Source organism: Gallinula chloropus, assembly GCF_964237585.1.
Source record: "Gallinula chloropus genome assembly, chromosome: Z".
NCBI lineage: Eukaryota > Metazoa > Chordata > Aves > Gruiformes > Rallidae > Gallinula > Gallinula chloropus.
This window is the reverse complement of record NC_140089.1, coordinates 72,212,913-72,232,118: the sequence shown is the minus strand read 5'-3', so window position 1 is coordinate 72,232,118 and position 19,206 is coordinate 72,212,913. Positions and strand designations below refer to the sequence as shown.

The following is a 19,206-nucleotide window of genomic DNA, read 5'->3' as shown; positions in this document are numbered from 1 at the left end:
TCAGTGTAATCCTTATCCACTGCAATTCATATATCAGGCATTTAGAATATGATTGTGGATCTTGCATTAAAACACCTTCAGAAAGAAAACCCCAACAGTAATTAATTCAGTTTATTCCACTCTGGATTTTCTTCATAGTCACAGGAACTGTAGTGTGTAAAGTCGACTTACTTGGAAAAAAATTTAAGAGAGGAGGTGAGATGAATTACCCGTCCAGATACATACAACTTGATGCGACTTGTATAATGTAAAAAACAAATATACAATTTGTAATTAAAACTACTGGGAACGGATATATTTGGGAGGAATTCAATTTCTCAAATACCCATTTATAAAATTATAAATTATATTGGATGATATTCCAAAAAGGACCATTTGTTTCTTAATAGGCTTTGATGTCATGTCCGTTGATGTCATTTCACCATTGCTTCAATGCCATTGTCTGTAGCAAAGGTCCAAATAGAACAAAGTCCTTAAATATGTCCTATAAGTTCATGAGCTCTTGATTATTGCTGTAAGTTCATGTGTCAGTAATAATCTCCTTTTTCCACAGTGCCAACAGTGGATGTATTTCAGATCTCTACTAAGGAAAGATTTGGGCTGGGACATCAGCTGAAAAAGTAAGTCTAGAAGTGTAAACTACTGTTTATTTATAGGCAGATACTAAACACTTTTAAGGTCCTGGACCATGCCACATAGGATGAAATTCACAGCTTTTCTGTTTGATTGGATCCAAGTGTTTTGAACTTTGTTTTCTTTAAATAAAAAAATAACAGGATTTGCCTTTTTGAGTTCAGTTTTGACACTTCTTGTGGCAAACCTGATTTCTGCTGCCTGCCAGGGTTTTCTGTCACTTTGCTGCCATGAAAGAAGTAAGGTAGAAATGTTCAAAAGACTCTAGCTGGGAGTGTTCAATTTAATGTTTCTGCCTAGATGGTGAAGCCTCCGTAACAGGAATCTTTTTGAGCATCATGCATACCCTAAGGGCTTATGCTTTTATGGTGGCCTCTAGGCTGTACCACAGTAATGAGGCCATCCAGGTTTTGAGGACAAGAGGGAAGGATAGTTGAAAAATCACTAGCTTCATATGAGTGTGGTACGATTCAATTCAAAATTTTGCAGAGTCATTTTTTCATATTGCTTGTTTATGTAATAAAATGACAAGAATATAGGCTGTAATATCTGGCCATTTCACCATTAAGAATCTCTTAAGAAAGAAAATCTTTTACTGTTTGATGTTTAAAAAAATTAGTGCAGCATTTTTGGAATCCTACAAGTGAAGTTATGTTACTAAAATCTCTATGGTACATGACTTCGTAGGAAAAAAAAAGCGCTCCCTAGACATGAACAGTCTCAAAACATTTCAGTGCTTACACTGCCTCTGCTTTGTTCACAAGGTAATTAGTAGAGGTTCCCATAAGACTTTTTCAAGGATATAGCTGCATAATTCACAGCAAAAATCAGAATACCCATGAACCCCACTGGCCCTCATGGCTGTAGGAGTAGGATATTCACAGTTAAGATTCACTAAATTTTCAATAAAGTCCATACTGCTTTGACTTTATTACTCCAAGACTTTGACTTTATCTCTCATAGACCCTCACTGCTAGATTAGTCACAGAGTAAGTTGGCTTGGAGGGAGCTACTGAAGGTGACTTTGTGCAGCCTTCTACTCTATGTATCACCATCAAAGTTTGATTAGTTCACTCTGAGTCTCAGGCAGCTGAGCTGTGAAATCTCTAGCCTTGGTGGGCAGCCCATTGTAGTTAACCACTGTTCTTATGGATAACTTTTTTTTATAGCCATTGTGTTTTTTAGCTTTTCCTTGCTACAACTTTTGACTGTGTTCTTTTGCCGTCCACCTCTGGGAAGTGTCCAGCTCTGTCTTCTCTGTAATTCCTCTTTCGATAGTTAATATTTGACATCCCTACCTTTGTGCTTGTGCCTTAGGAGAAGATGCAGCTACTTGAGCAGTGTGGATGCTGTCACCTACCTCTGTAGGTGGTGGAGAGACAGATTACTATAGCTGTCTGGGATGTCTTTGAGTCAGTGTGTCTCCAGATCATCATGAAAGGCATACCTGCATAAGTCTTGTGCTGGCTGTTTACACAGACTGTATGCTCAGTAAGAGCTTCACATAAATTAGTTCTATGTTGGGGGGGGGGGCGGGGGGGGAAAGCATTTTTGGGCACCTGAGGCACCCAATCATCAGGCCACATACATGATGGAAAAACTGCCTGCAGAGTGAGGACAGTCCCCTACATGGTGAACATGGAGATCCTAGTATTAAAATGAGTATCTCTGGGCTAGGATAAGAAAAGGTTTCTTTTTCTTTCTTAATTTGCAGGATCATGCAGACATTTGTTACACAACAGTGGAAGAACAGCAAAGAGAAATCCAATTGTACGCACAATAAGAAGTTGTCTGACAAAAAAGTGAAATCACCTCTGCACATCTTTTCTACATTGCGCAGGTAATAGCAAGGAAAATGAACTGTTACCACCATATCCTATTCAAAATCCACAACAGACTTCACAAGGTGAAGTGTTGACTTTTCTCCACAGCGAAGTGCTCTATTTATATCTTACCCCATGGGTTTCCAGTCCTTGCCTTGCATGACATCAAAAGTGAACTAGGTACTACTGTAGCTTCTAAGACTATTTGAAGGCGAAGTATTTCGATGCCCTGCTCTCTGAATCAGCCATGTTTCATCTAGAATTGGAAATAATTTTATATTATTTAACTTCTTGTATCTTTATAGCTTTGTAGCATTTACCTATTACCTGAATAATAAGAATAATTAATTGTCCTGGTTTCAGTCAGGATGGAGTTAACTTCTTTTGTAGCAGCGGATGGAATGCTGTGTTTGGGTGTCAAAATGGAAGCAGTGCTGATAACACCCTGATGTTTTCAGTTGTGGTCAAGCAGTCAAGGACTTTCTCAGTTCTTCATATTTCTCTATTCATGAGAAAGAAGGGGACGAAGCCAGGACAGGTGACCCAAACTGGCCAAAGGGGCTATTCCATACCAATTACGTCCTGCTCAGTATAAAGGGGGGCTGATAAGAGGAGGAGGGGGTGGCTCCAGAACACGCGGTTTTTGGGGGACGGTCGGGTTCCAGGACAGCTCTGGGTGCCATGGCCTGAGCTGTGTGGCTCGGTGAGAAACTGCATTGTGTATCAACAGTTTCATGTGTTTTTTGCTCTAAAGTCCTGTTAGCATTGTTGTATTTTATCTTTCTGCTATTTTAGTAAACTATCCTTATCCCAACCCACGGGCTTTTGGTTTCTTGGTTTTGGGGGTGTTATTTGCCCCTTCCTTTTCCCTTCCCTTGCCTCACACACCCCTCACCCTCCTTCCCCTGCTCTTTTCCTTTAAAGAGCAGGCAGCTGCGTGGATCTCGGCTCTCAGCCGGGGTAAAACCATGACATTAATACATTGAAGTAATACATAACATATATATTACATGCATATATGAAAAGAAATGGTGTTCTTTCCACAGTGGTTCCTTCTACAGCTGTGTGTATTTTTAATTTTCTAAAACTAGAATGGTCAACAATGAAAGACTGATTTTTTAGACCTGCTGAGCACCCACCCCTCTCCACTGTTTAGGTACACTAATATTCACTACTGAAATGCAGGCACAGAATTTCAAAGAACGAAGGCATTAAAAACATAAGAAATAATTTGTGAATAGTTAATTTGAGTTCATTATGACTTCTGCCATTTACTTTCTGAAGTGTATGTAAAACCTGGCTCTGATTTTAGCTATTTCAGGAATGTAGCTATTTCCTCTAGCATGTTTTGCTGCTTAGGAAGGGTTGAGAGATCATCCCTTCTGTGAATTTTATTTGAATGCTGCTTTGAACGTTCCGTCTTTTGGATGAATTTTGCCCTTTTAAATTCCATATATGACAAAAGAGAACTGATCACTCACATCGAAGAAGGGAGGAATGGCAAAGATGTCAAAAGACTATTTGTCTTTACAAAGGTAGAAAAGTGGTGGTTTAAGTAGAAGGCTTATCCATTCCCTACCATGCCGCACACCATTGCCTACTGCAGGCTGTAGTTTGGGGTTTGGTTTCATTCAGATAGGGCATTAAAATAGCCAGCTCAATCTTTCTCCTCTTGGTTTTGCTGCTCTTGCAATGCCTGTCCAAAGGTGGCTTAGCCCAAACACACAGATGCCCTCTCTCTCCAGAGCACCATTCCTACCTCCTGACTGTGGGAGGGTGGTAGTGAGCCAACCGCAACAGTGAGTCAGCAACCTCCACGTGCATCTTCGACTGTCACCACTTGCTAACACGCTGGGGAAACCTGCCAGCTTCTTCCCTTGGGGTTTCACTTCTTTTCTGTTCGATCCAAAGATTAGAGTTGCTTATAAGGCATAGAAAAAATACTCAGCATACCTATTATATGTTCTTGCTTTGCAAGGACGGGCAAATGTGAACAGGCTAGAAGTGTGATAGTTCATATGAATGTTGTTTCAGGAAAAACTTTTGGTCTTCACTCTGCATTTGTAATTCAGGTCCCTCTCATTCTCATTTACAGTCTAAACCAGGAAACTTCATAAAATTGTCTTCCATACAGCACCCAGATTATTCTGTTGGGTTTTTTAAAATAATGTTAATTTCAGCTGAATTCAGTTTTATTTACTGACTGCAAGCTTCACTGCTCATTATATCTTCCGTTGGATCTGGAGGCAGAATTTTTTATGCTGTACACAGAGGACAAGAACTTTAATGGATCATTTCATGATGATTATATAGGAAAGACAGATTTTGATAAGGAAAATGTGTTATAATCTTACATGAAATAATGCAGTTTTCATTTCAAAGATAATTCCCTGAATAAATGGTTTGTTAAGAGATATAGCGACCTTTACTAAGAGCTTTAAGGATTTTTTACTTAATTTGTACTTAAGTAGCTACTTGCCTTTTTGATCAATGAAATTGTATGCAAATACGAGTAAGATGTTTATTTGATATTGAAAAATTAGTGCTGTAGTCATCGTTTTTTAAAATTTTGGACTGCATTTATCACTAGTGAAATACATAAAGACAGTGGTCACAAAAGCTTTTACTTATGTGTGGTCTTACTTGCTTTGCACAAGATTTTGATTATTCTCCAACTTTGTTCTCTCTGTTAAAGGTCGCCAAGTTATCCTCCACCTGGCTGTGGTAAAAATAAATCAAAATTGAAGTCAGAACAGGATGGGATCTCCAAAACTCACAAGCTGCTGAGAAGGACTTGCTCTAGCACAGTGAAGGCAGAGGATATGTGTGCCACAAAATCTCACAGAACCTTTGGCCGCTCGTTGTCGAGTGACCCTAGGGCTGAACAGACAATGGCTATTAAATCGCACAAACTCTTGAACCGTTCTTGCTCTGCAGCCGTCAAGCAGGAGGAGTGCATCACTTTAAAGCCCCACAAGCTATTAAGTAGGTCGTGTTCTGGGGATCCACGATGTGAGCACAACAGCACCTTGAAGCCCCACAAACTTTTAAGCAGGTCCTACTCCAGTAATCTGAGAATGGAAGAATTGGATGGATTGAAGAATCACAAGTTACTCAGCAAGACTTACTCCAATGCCCCTAAGACATCCAAAATGGAGCCTTTCAAGGAGTCCACCATAGCAGAGAGCAGGAGGCTCTCTCTTACCTCAGGGCTTATTGGTATCTTAACACCATCTTCATCATCACCTTCACAAGCTGCTGTGCGTAATGTTTTGGTTTTTTTATTCTGCTCATTTTCCTCCTATTATTTGCCAAATGTGCAGTTATGCTTGTTACAAAAAGGCACTAAAACCTAGGACACATGTTAGTGAATGCATCAAATATATTGAATATGTTGGAAGATAGAGCAATAGATTCAGCTTTTTAAGGAGGATTTAAAAAACTGAGCATGTGCATGTATTTGTTATAAAATGAGGATTTGCTTAGTTCAAGACAGATTTTACATGTCACATTGAATACAACTCAGTGTACCTGCTGGCTGTGGGAAAGATTCAGTCATCCACTTGCTTCCCTGCCTTCTTTATTAGTGCGGGAGTAAGGGACAGTGTGAGCTTCTTGCTGCAAAACTGGCTTGGTCACACAGGTCTTTTCTGAATTCAGTGTTTGCTTTGTGGAGGAAGAAACCATCTATTGGCTTGTTCAGGTGCCAAGTCACCTCTCCTTCTGGTCTTTGCATCTGTGATCATCATCATAGTGGAAAGAATGCAGTCACGGTTCAGCTCACCTCTTGCGAATTTGTGGTTTCTGAAAGATCTAACCTTCAAACACACTGGTGGCAGCTGGAGGTCAGGGAAGGAATTAGGTCCACATTAGCCCACTTTCTTTCCTTGGAGACATGATCAATTGGGAAAACAAAGGGTAGCACACATTCTCAAATTTAAGAATGAGCACTCAAAATTAATTCTTCCTCTGCCTCTTAAAAAATGACTTGTACACTTCAGAGGAAAGAGCAGGTCTATTTGCATTCTTTCAAGGCATCCGTCTGTTCTGTCTCTTAGATCTGTGGAGAGGCACTTAGGAGACAGTACAGTCCTTTAGCCTGGTGGTGCCTTGATGTTCTCAGCAAGAAAAAGCTGATTTGTTCTTGGAATGCCATACATATATTCAAAATAGTGCATTCTGAAGAATGAATTTATACTGAGTGTGCTATGTGTCATGGTAAATTAGTTTAATATGCTGTGAGCTATACTCATCAGATCTAAAAGCACTGAGATGCTATTGGAACATTATTTATACACATGCTATGTGTTAGTTCCTGTAATGTACTCAACAGTGTTAATTTGAGGTGAGCCAACAGGTATTTTACTTATCTCAGCTTAGGGTTGCATTTTTCTTTCTGAATCAGCAGAGGATGTCTTAACAGAGCAAGAATTTGTCTCCTGAAGTTAGTAGAAGAGCCCCACTGATCTTGATAAGATAATAAAGAATTGACTAAGTGGTTTCATTACTGATGTTATCATCTGATATGAAAGAAATGCTAGCTCTGCTTGACAGTCTGTTAAAACTGTGAGTAATTTATTATTAGAATGCATTTACTGTGAGGGAAAATCATCATATACGTAGTCAGGTGCAGGTTGAATGATGTTAGTGGAAGGGCATCAACAGTCTGCTTCACATTTTACATGCAGGCGCAAGATATATGGATCACTTGGACACCTAACTGCAATTTCAAGTCAGTGGAATGTAGAAGTGATGAATCAGGACCTAGCTTCTCTTTGGTTCTTAGCTAAAGTATTTCAGTCTCATATATGGAGAGACTGTTTCACACGAGAAATGTTTCACAGGAGAAAAAGGGGAAAAGTTTCCCAACTAAGCAGATAGAAAAATGAAAGGCAATAAGCCTATAAACAAAACTAAAAAAGCTGTAAATGGTGGTAATCTGACTCTTATTCAAAACAAGGTTTGATTGAGATGGAGGTCAGCCTAGAGGGAATTTTGTATCTTTGGGGTTGGATCTCTCGAGGCCCCTTCCAACCCCTACAATTCTGTGATTCTGTGACTCTGTAGCAGAAGTTCCTTCTAATTTGTGTTGTTTGTTGAAAGGAAAAGACAGGGAATTTGAGTAGTATCTGAGCACAGAGATCTGTTAGTGTGGTTTTTACAGAAGTGAGATCTTAGTAAACTTAAAAGGAACAGATTTTCAGCTGTTCCGAGCATTACATTAGTCTTTCAAGCCTAAGGATAAAGCCCATATTTGGACAGACAATGCACAGTTACAATTTAATGGAAGTTACCGAAGGCCAGAATGGAGTTAAGGCACTGGTATTTCCATTGGAGATTAAAGCTTTGGGGATGCTCAGATGCAAAATCTTACCAGATTCAAGAACAAAAAAGAAATGCTAAAAATCTACTTCACTCTCAAATGACTGATTATTTGTAATGTCTGCTTTATGCAAATGAGAGCTCTTCTTAGGTACAAATCTTGTTTAATTAATATATTTGCACACAAAAATACAAATGTTTTACCATTTCGTTATAATGAATCTGCCAACACTGAAGTTGCCTCAACTTTTTCCTTGCAGCAAAATTATGGTGCAAAATGCATTCCGGTACGAGACCGTGGCTTTCTTGTGCAGGTAGGATGTCATATCTTGCCCATTCATGAAACACTGTGGAACATGAGCTGACTTTTAATTATTTTTAAGCAGATGTTTTTATTCTCATTTTCATTGTTCTCAGACTATTGAATTTGCCGAGCAGCGGATACCGGTACTGAATGAATACTGTGTAGTTTGTGATGAACCCCATGTTTTCCAGAATGGCCCTATGCTGAGGGTAAGTGGTTTGCTTGCTGGGATAAACAATGCATTTTATAATGCCTTAAATAGCAATGGACCATACAAACCTGCTCTAGAACTATTTAAGTATTTCAGATGCATTTCATCCTAATATCCTTTTAAGATGCTAAAGTAATGCATATTAACTAGATTTTGCTGTAAATATGAAAAAAAAAAAAGATTGTATTGCAAGCAAGGGAGATGGAAATCAGGCTTGTATAATATCACAGAAACATAAGCAGAGGGTGTATTTCACTGAACACTACTCTGCTACAGTAGTCACAACCAGATAAGATAGAGGTAAACCATTAGAATGCTTTCCTAGTCCTCTGGCATTCTTTTAAAAACAGAGTTACCTCAGCTGTTGAGCTCTTAGCAAGCCATGACCCAGGTATGCAGATACACTGGTGTTAATGCCAGAAGACTGCGAAGTTCTTCTAACCCTCATTTGCTCATGGAGCACTGAAATGAGCCATCCTACATAATGTGGTAAAAAAGCAATAGAAAGAGAACCAGGATTTTTCTGTGCTGAATGTTGTACCCTCTCATGCTGTTGGTGGACACGTACAGTGAAAAAGACTTAAGATTGGTCATGAGAAACAGTCTGCCTGGAGCTACGGGACCAGTGCAACTTCATGAAAGAACCTTTAGGACTGATTTTCCAGATTAGAATGTTATGGAAACCTAAATAACACTGGTGTAAATCCAGGAAGGTCATTGATTACACAGTAGCAGAAGTCACTTCATCACCATCCCTTGTGACACTCTGGCATCACGGTCAAGGCATTCTCACTGCAGTCAGGTTATGCAAATAGGCTGCTAATAGGATTTGCAAAAGCATCTTTATATTCTGTTAGGACCATTTTAAGTCATTGTTAAAACTCTGTACTTTTCATTATCCTGTCGGGTGTTTTTTGCCTCTTTGAGCTCATATCTCCCTTTTAAAAACATGGTCTGCCAGATTTGTCAGCAACAAAACCCTGAGTAGAAGACTGTAGAAAAGGCATCAGTTCATTGTTGTTCATCTTTGAATGCACCTCTGTGCACATTACCTGTGACAGGATGAGATAAAATGAAGTGACTAATGTTTGAATAGTGAGTAAAGTTTGGATAGTATAATTCTTTGAATTATTGGGGTTTATCTCTCATCCATAGGACAAATCAAACAGTAGGATTTATTCATGTTCACAATGTGAACTATTGTAAGAAAATGGAATGGAAACTCATCTACTCTAAATAAAAGAACCTTAATTCTTCTTGTCATCCAACCTTAGAGGATAAAATCCCAAAGAATAACTTTCCACTGTCTTCAGTTTAAAGAGGGGTTATTTCCGCTATCTGTCTGAGAGTTTGTCAGTGCTTCAAAACAGAGGAAAGTACAACCATGTTTTCCACCAAACGTATATTCATCAGAGCCTTTGCAAGCAGCATAACTTAGCAAGCTTTGCAAAAGATGGAAGGTTGTCCTTACATAACCCAGGGAGAGGGAGAGAGCGGGAAAAATCTAGCACGTGCTCTGTATGCTTGAATGACTCAATAAGCAATGTAGAGCTATTAATGTGTTTTCAGTTCTGTAGAAGGTGAGAAAGTATCTCAGTTTGAATTGAGCATGAATTTGACAAAGGGTGTTAAAGAACTTCATGCTTCCCTCAACTGAGAGGCCTGGTCGATGCAGGTTGTAAGGTTTATTTACAAGCTTCAGCTGCATACACATATACACATGTATCTGTGTATATAGGTATATAAGGTGTATAAAAAGAATAAAGAATAACCCAACTGAAAGAGCACTTTATTTCTGAGATCAAATCTTGCAGCAGGATTACAGTTTTTCATTACGCAAAATAGAGGGGTCTTTCATTTAAGGCAAGGCTACATGCAATTTAGCTTTATGTCATCTGTCTCAGGTAGGATCTGTGGCCTTCATAAACAGCTCATACTTTTGATACAACAGTAATTTCACCACTTTTCATAATGATCATGATGCTAAAAACATAGCAACATTATTGCTTGAGAAGTTATTTTAACAGGTATTTAGGCTTGATTTTCTGGTATTTAATGGAGGTCTCTGCAATTGCAAAGAATCGAGTAAGAAAGTTGATTCTATAATCCTCAGGTGTCCTAGCCCAACACCTTTCCTGAGCTATATTGTAGTTTAATTAATTGTCTTGAAATACAGTTAAAAAAATTTAACAATTGCCATCACACAATAGTTACATTATTTGAATACTCTAAACTCTCATTCTTGGATACAAATTTTTTGTGTTGATTGTAAATGATTTGCATAATTTAGATGTCTCATTCTTTGGACAGCTAAAGATATCAAATGAAAACGAGACAAAGTTTTTCCTTTCTGCAGATTTCCTTTACAGGCTTTATTTTTATCTTAGTTATGAAGCATCTTTAAATCAGTCTCTCTCAGTACAAATATTCTTCTCAGTATTATGTTTCTTTTTCCTGGGTATTTTCAAGGGGCTGTTCTGTTTTTAGTAACTGTTTCAATTCATTTTGTTTTCTTAAAATCTGGACATTTTCTAAATAAATAAAGAGGCTACCTTAATGACCTACAGAAGATGAATATGCATAAAATTCTTTCATTTCTCATGGGAATTTCTTTATGGAACAAAGTATGGATCTTACAGATTAATTAGTTTTCTCCTGTGCTCCAAAAGCTCACTCAAATACAGAAGGCCAGAATTAGAGATACAGTTCCTGTGTATACTCCACAGGTGTGTGTGTAGATAAGAATAATTCATGTAGCTGGAGTAACTTCAAAACACTCACAAACCTAACGTTCTCACCTAACGTTCTCACAAGGAACTGCAGCTTTTATTACTGTGAAGGGGAAGGACAGAGATTCTCTAGAATGTAAGGAGTGTAGAAAAGTACGATAACACATCATGAAGCTGTAAAACTCTTCTTTATAAATGTCCATGATCCATTGCTTGATTCCATCCCCTTTGAAAAAAAAAACAAACAACAAACAAACAGTAAAGCAGACAATGCATTCCTGTAGGTATCCACACCTTTCCCATATGAGATGAGGATGAATGTTATTTCTCATGATAGCCTGTTTCTCTAACATTTATTTCAAGAGCACAGTGAGATTTAATGATTATTTACAGTGCACTCAAAGTAATAAAAGCTAAATTGATGTTTAGAAATATACATTTACATAGAATGCAACAGAAAACTGCAAATTCCCAGAAATCACTGCATGGCATGATTTACAGTCTTGCTGCAAAGTACAAGGAATATTCAATGAATTCATGGATCCTAAGAAGATAAGGTATTCTTTAATTCCTAACTGTGATCTGAATGCTACATATTTCACTCTTCTTAGAAGGATTAAGAAACAGCTTTAAAATCATTAGCAAGATTTGGGACTGCAGCCTTTACATTTAAACAGCTCCCTTATCTCATGTAAAGAATCACAGTGCATCTTCCTGCAAGGCAACTTGTGTTGCACAGCTCTTCTGAAGTAGCCCTTTGCTCAGCTTTAGCAAACAATGGGAAGTACAAGGTGAGACATAGGTTTTGTGCAGAGGAGAGATGGAGAAGGCAGACCTCTAAACCTATTGGAAAAAGTAAGTTTGCTCATTTGAATTGTTAACTTTGTGTTACTGTCTTTGAATTTATTCTCAACAGGGTAATTCTTTAGATGAGTGGGACATGGACTACTATTTCTTTATAGAGGTTTGATTTTAATTGTTTCAAAAACATATTTTTAAATCCTTTTTTTCTGATATTTTTAAACAGTTGGCATTTCTCTCATATATGTGTTGTTAAGATAGTTAAATACATTATTATGATTACTGTCAATTACCAAATTAAATACTAGAATTAAACTTAGGAAATTTTAATGATTTCCACAAATCCCATTATAATTTGCTGGGATATTCTACCATGGAGCCCCTGAAACTGGACCTCATTTCATCCACTATCTTTCACTGGCTTTTGTATAGAGACTCAGCCTGCCTGGTCAACTTGTTTCAGTGCTTGATAAAGCTTTAGAGAAAGCTGATTTTAGCTTTTTCTAAAATTTCAGATGAAGTTTTCAGAAAGCTAGTCCTGAATGAGAGAATAAATACAGTACTTGAGCTCTAAAGTTAGCTTTCAACTATATGATTTGTTTCATCTAACTAAAAAAAATATTTTATAAAGCAGATATAATATACTTAATAAACTTCAGCATTGTTTGGTTCAGTATTAGAAGGCACTTTTGTAATCCCATATGAAATTCCTCCTGTTACTCTAGAGGTCATAATAATATTCTGTGGAAGGACTAAGTTGCATTTTAATAATGCAACAGTTTTGCTGCTATAATAGTAGAGAGATGGCTTGTTTTAGGAATTCAGCATGTATTTTTATTGCAAACACTTAAATATAATGAGATCATTAACAAAAGTGGTTATTATATTTAAGGATCTGCTTAAAAACAGTATAATAAAAATATATTATTGTGTGTTATCATATTGAAAGACTGAACGAAAGCAAATGTAACTTCTTTCTTCAAGAAGTGCAAGAAGGGGAGGGCCCAGAGAACTACAGGGTGGTCACCCTCACTTCAATCTCTGGGAAGGTGATGGAGCATGTAAGCCTGGAAACCATTTCCAGGCACATTAAGGACAAGAAGATCAGGAATAGTCAGCATAACTTCACCAGTGGGAAGTCATTAATAAACTTCTGTGATGAAATGATTGGTCTGGTAGATCAGAGGAAGACAGTAGATATTGTCTACATGAACTTAATTAAGGCTTTTGACACTACCTACCCATAGATACTCATAAAGAAGCTGTTGATGCATGGGTTGGATGAGGAGATAGTGAGGTAGTCTGAAAACTCACTGAATTTCTGAGGGTGATTATCAGTGGTACAAAATCTATTGAAGGCCATTAAGTAGTTAAGTACCTCAGGGATCAAGACTGGGTCTGCTCCTATCTTCATTAATCACCTGGAATATAGAACAGAGTGTACCCTCAATGAGTTTGCATATGATACAAAACTGGGAGAAGTGGATGATATTCCAGACCAATGGGATGCCATTCAGAGGGACCTCAACAGGCTGAAGAAGTGGTCAGACAGGAGTTTTATGCAGTTCAATAAGGAGAAGGGCAAAGCCTTGCAGCTGCAGAGAAGTAGCCCTGGGCACCAATATGTGATGTTAACCACCCATCCGGAAAGAGGCTTGGCAGAAAAGGGCCTGCGAGTCCTAGTAGACACCAAGCTGAACATGAGCCAACAACGTGCTTATACAGTAAGGAAGGTTAATGGTGTCCTGGGCTGCTCCAAACAATAAAATTGGCAGCAGGTGGAGATAGATGATCCTCACCCAGCACTAGTGAGGCCACAGCTGGAGTATGTGGCGAGTTCTGGGCTCCCCGGTACAAGACAGAGATGGAGCTAGTGGAGAGAGTCTCAGCGAAGGGCTGCTAAGATGACTAGGGCACTAGAGCATCTCACATAGGAAGAAAGGCACTGGGACTGTTCAGTCTGGAGAAGAGAAGGCTGGGGAAGTATCTTACTGATGTCTATAAATACCTGAAGGGAGGGTGCCAAAAGGATGGAGCCAGTGGGACAAGAGGCAGTGGGCACAGACTGAAACACAGGAGATTCCGTTGGAGCAAGAGAAGACTCTTTCCTACCTTTTTCACCTCTTCTGAGGGTGACTAAATCTGGGAGCAATTTGCCTGGAGAGGTTTTGGAGTCTCCAGCTGTGGAGACATTCAGAAGGCACCTGGACACAGTCCTGGGCTACCACCTCCAGGAGAGCCTGCTTGAGCAAGAGTCTTGCACCAGATGACCTCCAGAGGTCCCTTTCAACCCCAGTCATTCTAGAATTCTTTGATCATATTCAGCTTTTACATAGCATAACTTAAGATGTGTGGCTAATGTCATATCTGACTGTCTATGCCTTCCTGAATTGGCACAACAGCATCATGGAATGGATTGTAAAGACCTGAGAGGGAATTGTACAGGACAAAAAAAAAAAAAATCTCAGAATGTATTCAGTAAGATGATAAAAAACCCCTCTCTGTAGCCATAACTTTTCTTTCTGTCAAGAAGTCTCTTTAGAGTGCCATCTTGTGTTGAAACCTCAGACTGAAACCTTACTAGAACAAAGCAGGAAATAGAAAACAAACAGCAAAACTATATACTGAAGGTAGTTTCTTTGAAATTTCTACTGTGGTACAGATATCTCTGCTGTTTAATGTTTTCTCCATAAAATATGAATGGCAAAGCACTGTAAAAGAATATTTAAATTACCATTTATTTGTATTTAGCTGTAAAAGTGCAGCCTGGTATTTCTGATATATCTGTTCTTATGCGAGTAAGCTTATATTTTAAGAATGTTTTTCATCCCAAAGTTCTCAGGTTGGTTTTTTTTTTTTTTCATCCCAAAATTCTCATTTTTTTGATTTATTTATTATGGGTGAAATCTTGCCCTCAGTGAGTTCCTATAGACTTGAAGGGGCGTTGGATTTCTCTGTCTTTGAGTGTAAGATTCTTGGCGACCACTGAAACACAGTAGCCTTGGTTTCTGGGAACAGTGCAACGCTTACGGGTGGGAGGCTTTTGAAATAGCATAAACATCATTGAACTATGGAAAAAAAGAGTATGTGTATAAATATGTTTAGCCAGACTGGAGGTTAACCAAGATGCTTGTGGAATTCTGACATTCCTAGGTAATAACGTCATGGTACTTATGATGCCATTACTCCACAATAGAAGTGGGTTTTGTCTTTTTAAGAAATGTGTCTTACAACCAGTAGTTTAGTAGAATGGATTTCAGTCACTTTGTTTTTTACCAGTAATGTTAAAAGGCTACAGTAAAACTTCTCTTCCTGTCTCCAGGAATTTACCAAAGTGCACCTTGCCCTACTAGCACTCCAAAATGCTTGTCAATTTGCCAACTATATATCTGGGAAATAAAAATGCATTATAAAAAAAGGGTATAAGCTCTCCAAGAATGCAAAACAAAACAAAAACCAGGAAGACAGATGGGAAATAAAATCTGAATCAGCCAAAACAAAACCTAACAGAACAAGTGACATTTTTTATTCAGCCCCAGACTACCCTAATTTTTCTATAGGTTGTATCTGCTTACCACTGTGGTATCTTGTATGTCTTTCAGCAGCATGTTTCATATATCAGATGAATATTGTGAGATTATTCAGAGACCTTACGGTATGGATTTATAGTGATAGGATATCAAATAAATTATTCCTGCTCTTTGTCAGTGTGTATACATACACAGATCTTATCGTACCTTGACTTTGTAGAGCTTATAGGATAGAATAGACAGACTATTTAAATTGTAGGGAGCCTACACAATATTATAAATATTTAATTTGAATAACTTTATTTTTAAATGTATGTTTTAGTATAAAGCAAAAACAATCAATAAAGATTATTAAACTACAAAGCTGAATTTTAATGAATCATAGGAGGTTTAATCCACTATGAACTAGTGCTGGGATGCTTTACTCAGATGTATAAATCATGGGAGAGTAGGCAGATATGCACTGAACTTGCCGTTTAGAATTACATTGCTCACTAATAATTAAAAATTGCTTAAACTTTTGCATTTGATAAACCTTATGCTACAGTTGAGCGTAATTCTGCATTAGTTCAGTAATGATTAAAGTGTGGCCTCAAATCTTCACCCCGTAATTCTGTGGAAATGTTTTCTAGGATACAGATTTCCTAAAACTTTTTATGTTATCAATTTTGAATTGAATTGACCCTTGTGTTATACTCCAGTAAATATACAAGTCAAGCTCACAAATGTGCTTTGCTGTAGTCCTCTTACAGAGAATGAAAATTTTCATACAGACTTTAAGTAGTACTGGTAGAAAGTGTTGAAGTGCCTCATCAGTGCTGGCCTTCCAGGCACCGTTTTTACCTTTTGTGTCAGATCTATAGATACATCAGAAGTTTCTATGGTGTTTGGTATTTAATCTGAAAGCATGGCTTACAGGTATAAACTGTGAGAGAGCCAGAAGAGAGCCTTTCCTACCGCTCTGGACTCTTTCAGAATTTGTCACATTTTTACTGCTCTGAATACAATTGATCCTTAGCTAGCAGGAACTCAGGTAGTAGAGAATTAGCAACTAGTCTTATTTTGCCTTTTCTTACCAGTACAGCTAAGGCATATCTAAAAACCCATAATTGACACAAGCTGTGAAATTTCTTTACTTTTTCCTCCTTCCTTCCTTCCTTCCTTCCTTCCTTCCTTCCTTCCTTCCTTCCTTCCTTCCTTCCTTCCTTCCTTCCTTCCTTCCTTCCTTCCTTCCTTCCTTCCTTCCTTCCTTCCTTCCTTCCTTCCTTCCTTCCTTCCTTCCTTCCTTCCTTCCTTCCTTCCTTCCTTCCTTCCTTCCTTCCTTCCTTCCTTCCTTCCTTCCTTCCTTCCTTCCTTCCTTCCTTCCTTCCTTCCTTCCTTCCTTCCTTCCTTCCTTCCTTCCTTCCTTCCTTCCTTCCTTCCTTCCTTCCTTCCTTCCTTCCTTCCTTCCTTCCTTCCTTCCTTCCTTCCTTCCTTCCTTCCTTTCCTTCCTTCCTGCCTTCCTGCCTTCCTTCCTGCCTTCCTTCCTGCCTTCCTTCCTTCCTTCCTTCCTGCCTTCCTTCCTGCCTTCCTTCCTGCCTTCCTTCCTTCCTGCCTTCCTTCCTTCCTTCCTGCCTTCCTCCCTGCCTGCCTTACTTCCTCATGCATTTTCAATATTAACACTGCTCTCTTATATCCTTCTCAGAGAGGTTCTTCTTATGGAAAAACTAAGCATTTCCATGGTTGAGAGTAGGAAACAGAATGGAGGTTTGAAGTTACACTCCATCCCTGTGCCTGTTGCTTTCATTAAAAGTGAGATGGTGAGATGGTCACTAATGGTTTCACCTTTACCATTTGTTACATTTGCTGTAAGTCAGGCTATAAGCCCTCCCAGAGCTTCTCCTTTTAGATCAAGAGTTTTTAGTTGTGTCAGTCATGTTGCAGCCTCATTAATGTCTGTGTGACATCCCTGAGGATACAGGAAAGGGTAGTACATTGCTCTTCTGGGCACAGACACAGCACACATTATGAAGTAGCAAGACAGATCGATATCAGCTATGAAAGCTTCAGCTTTTCCAAATTGAAAGAATGCCTGGGAAATATTTTGTGTATGAGTCCAGGAACCAGAATATGGCATAATATCTAGATGGTTTCCATGTCAGTGCTCTAAGAAGTGACACTTGCATTGTTACATACAAAAACTCTGATTGAGCCCTTTTTCATCACAGCAACAGTTGGATGGGTGCTACTGAGCATTCAAATAATGCGGGGGAGGGGCTAAAGGAAAAGTCTGAAAACCTCAAAAGCTGAAAAAATGCTTTCTGCTTTTGTCAGTACTTTCTGCTTCCAAGCATTTTCAGTCTCAGGTTAACTGCCTGGTTTATATTCTTGCTTTTCCCCACTGGAATAATTATCCTTCTAAATAGTCTTTCAGCACCAGTGAGCTTCATTTAGCTAATAGTTTTGTGGAAGTCAATGGCTTCATGTTAATTTTCTCTTTTTGAGTGGAAAATGAAGTATTCGTGAGACCACTAGCAGGTGCTGGTGGTGAAGAGGAGTTACAGCTGTCCTCTTCAGGTAGTGGAAAACAAAGTTGCCCTGCTAGTCAGTTCTGCGTGGCTTCAGAGTGATGGTTGTAATGTGTAATGTTCATGTTCAGAAATACATACTTGAATATATAAACCCCTTTTGTCGTGTATTTTCCTTTTGAAAACAATAGAAACGGCTAACCTGATAGATTGGATATTCTGTACCTTTGTGGGTATCAGTCCATATCAGTAAGAGCATGCCTGCACTTTCATGTACGGACACAGAAGTTCTTAGAAAGTTTGGTCTGCTGAATAGTACACGTACATGAACCAAAGTAAGAGTATCCATTGGAGCAACATAGCTTTTATAAATGTGTTAGTGCTGTTGTTCTTGTTTGTTTACGGTGGCTAGGGACATCTCTCGTATTTATGATACGAGGTCAGAACAAGGCTGTTCCTATCCCAAGGGCTCACATCCTATTACAAGAGAAGAGCCAAGTGGGCACCATAAATGGAAACACACTGGCAGTATGCAAAGCATTACCAGCCATGTAAGAGCAGCTTTAAATCGTAGTTTTCCCATAAAGCTTGTGATTTTCTTTAACATCTGTCTTCTGCAGTTGATTTATTAACTTTGTTTTAATATGTTCTCATTGTTTCTAGCATACACATTTGCAGACAAAACCAAAATAGGGGAATGTGACAATGGATAGATTTTACTATTGTGTGACAAACAAAAACCCTCCAAATGTTTGCCTCTTAAGTGCAAACCAATCTCCTTTTTTGTAGGAAAAAAAATTTGTAGGGAAAGAGAGGTTTAAATGGCTGAATCTAATTGATTACTGGAGTAGAGGACAGTGAAATGACTGTATGAACATCTCTTGGAACACTCTACTAACACTTGTGGGAAATCTAAGTTAAAAGCACCTGATCTGGTTAAATTGAGACAAATTTCGGAAAGGATTCAGAAGTGCTTTTAAATTGTCCAGAGCTTGGGTTAGAAAGCATTGGGATAGATCTATGAAGGCAGCATAGTGAGGTGTCCATATAGCTACAGGGTTTGGTTTCTTTTCCCCATTTGATTTTGGAGCCAAAATACTCAGACCCTAACAATAATGTCTCTTCTTCTTCAGAGGATCAAAGATCAGAGAATCAGAGATCAGAGTATCTCTTAAGATCTTAGCTCCAGTGTCCACCTGAGAGAAGAAAAGGCTTTAAAATGTCAAACATAAGTACAGTGACAATTTTCCTGACTTTCCTCTTCCAAAGGTGTAGATATTTCTGGGATGGTAACACAGGAGGAAAAAGGGGACAGGGGGAAAGAACAAAATATGACAAATCCTGTG

At 38.6% G+C, this 19,206-nt stretch overlaps 1 protein-coding gene across 2 annotated transcripts in view; it reads left to right on the top strand.

Annotated features, from left to right (window-relative positions):
• The window catches only part of PARP8 (poly(ADP-ribose) polymerase family member 8), a gene marked incomplete at its 5' end in the record, with an annotated part of 118,647 nt that overhangs the window by 74,678 nt on the left and 24,763 nt on the right, over nucleotides 1-19,206 (top strand). For both annotated transcript variants that reach the window (XM_084278302.1, XM_084278301.1), the window contains 5 exons: nucleotides 554-620; nucleotides 2,348-2,473; nucleotides 5,152-5,716; nucleotides 8,039-8,092; nucleotides 8,196-8,291. In XM_084278302.1, coding sequence (XP_084134428.1) covers nucleotides 554-620; nucleotides 2,348-2,473; nucleotides 5,152-5,716; nucleotides 8,039-8,092; nucleotides 8,196-8,291 — 908 coding nt within the window. The remainder of the gene's footprint in view (nucleotides 1-553; nucleotides 621-2,347; nucleotides 2,474-5,151; nucleotides 5,717-8,038; nucleotides 8,093-8,195; nucleotides 8,292-19,206) is intronic.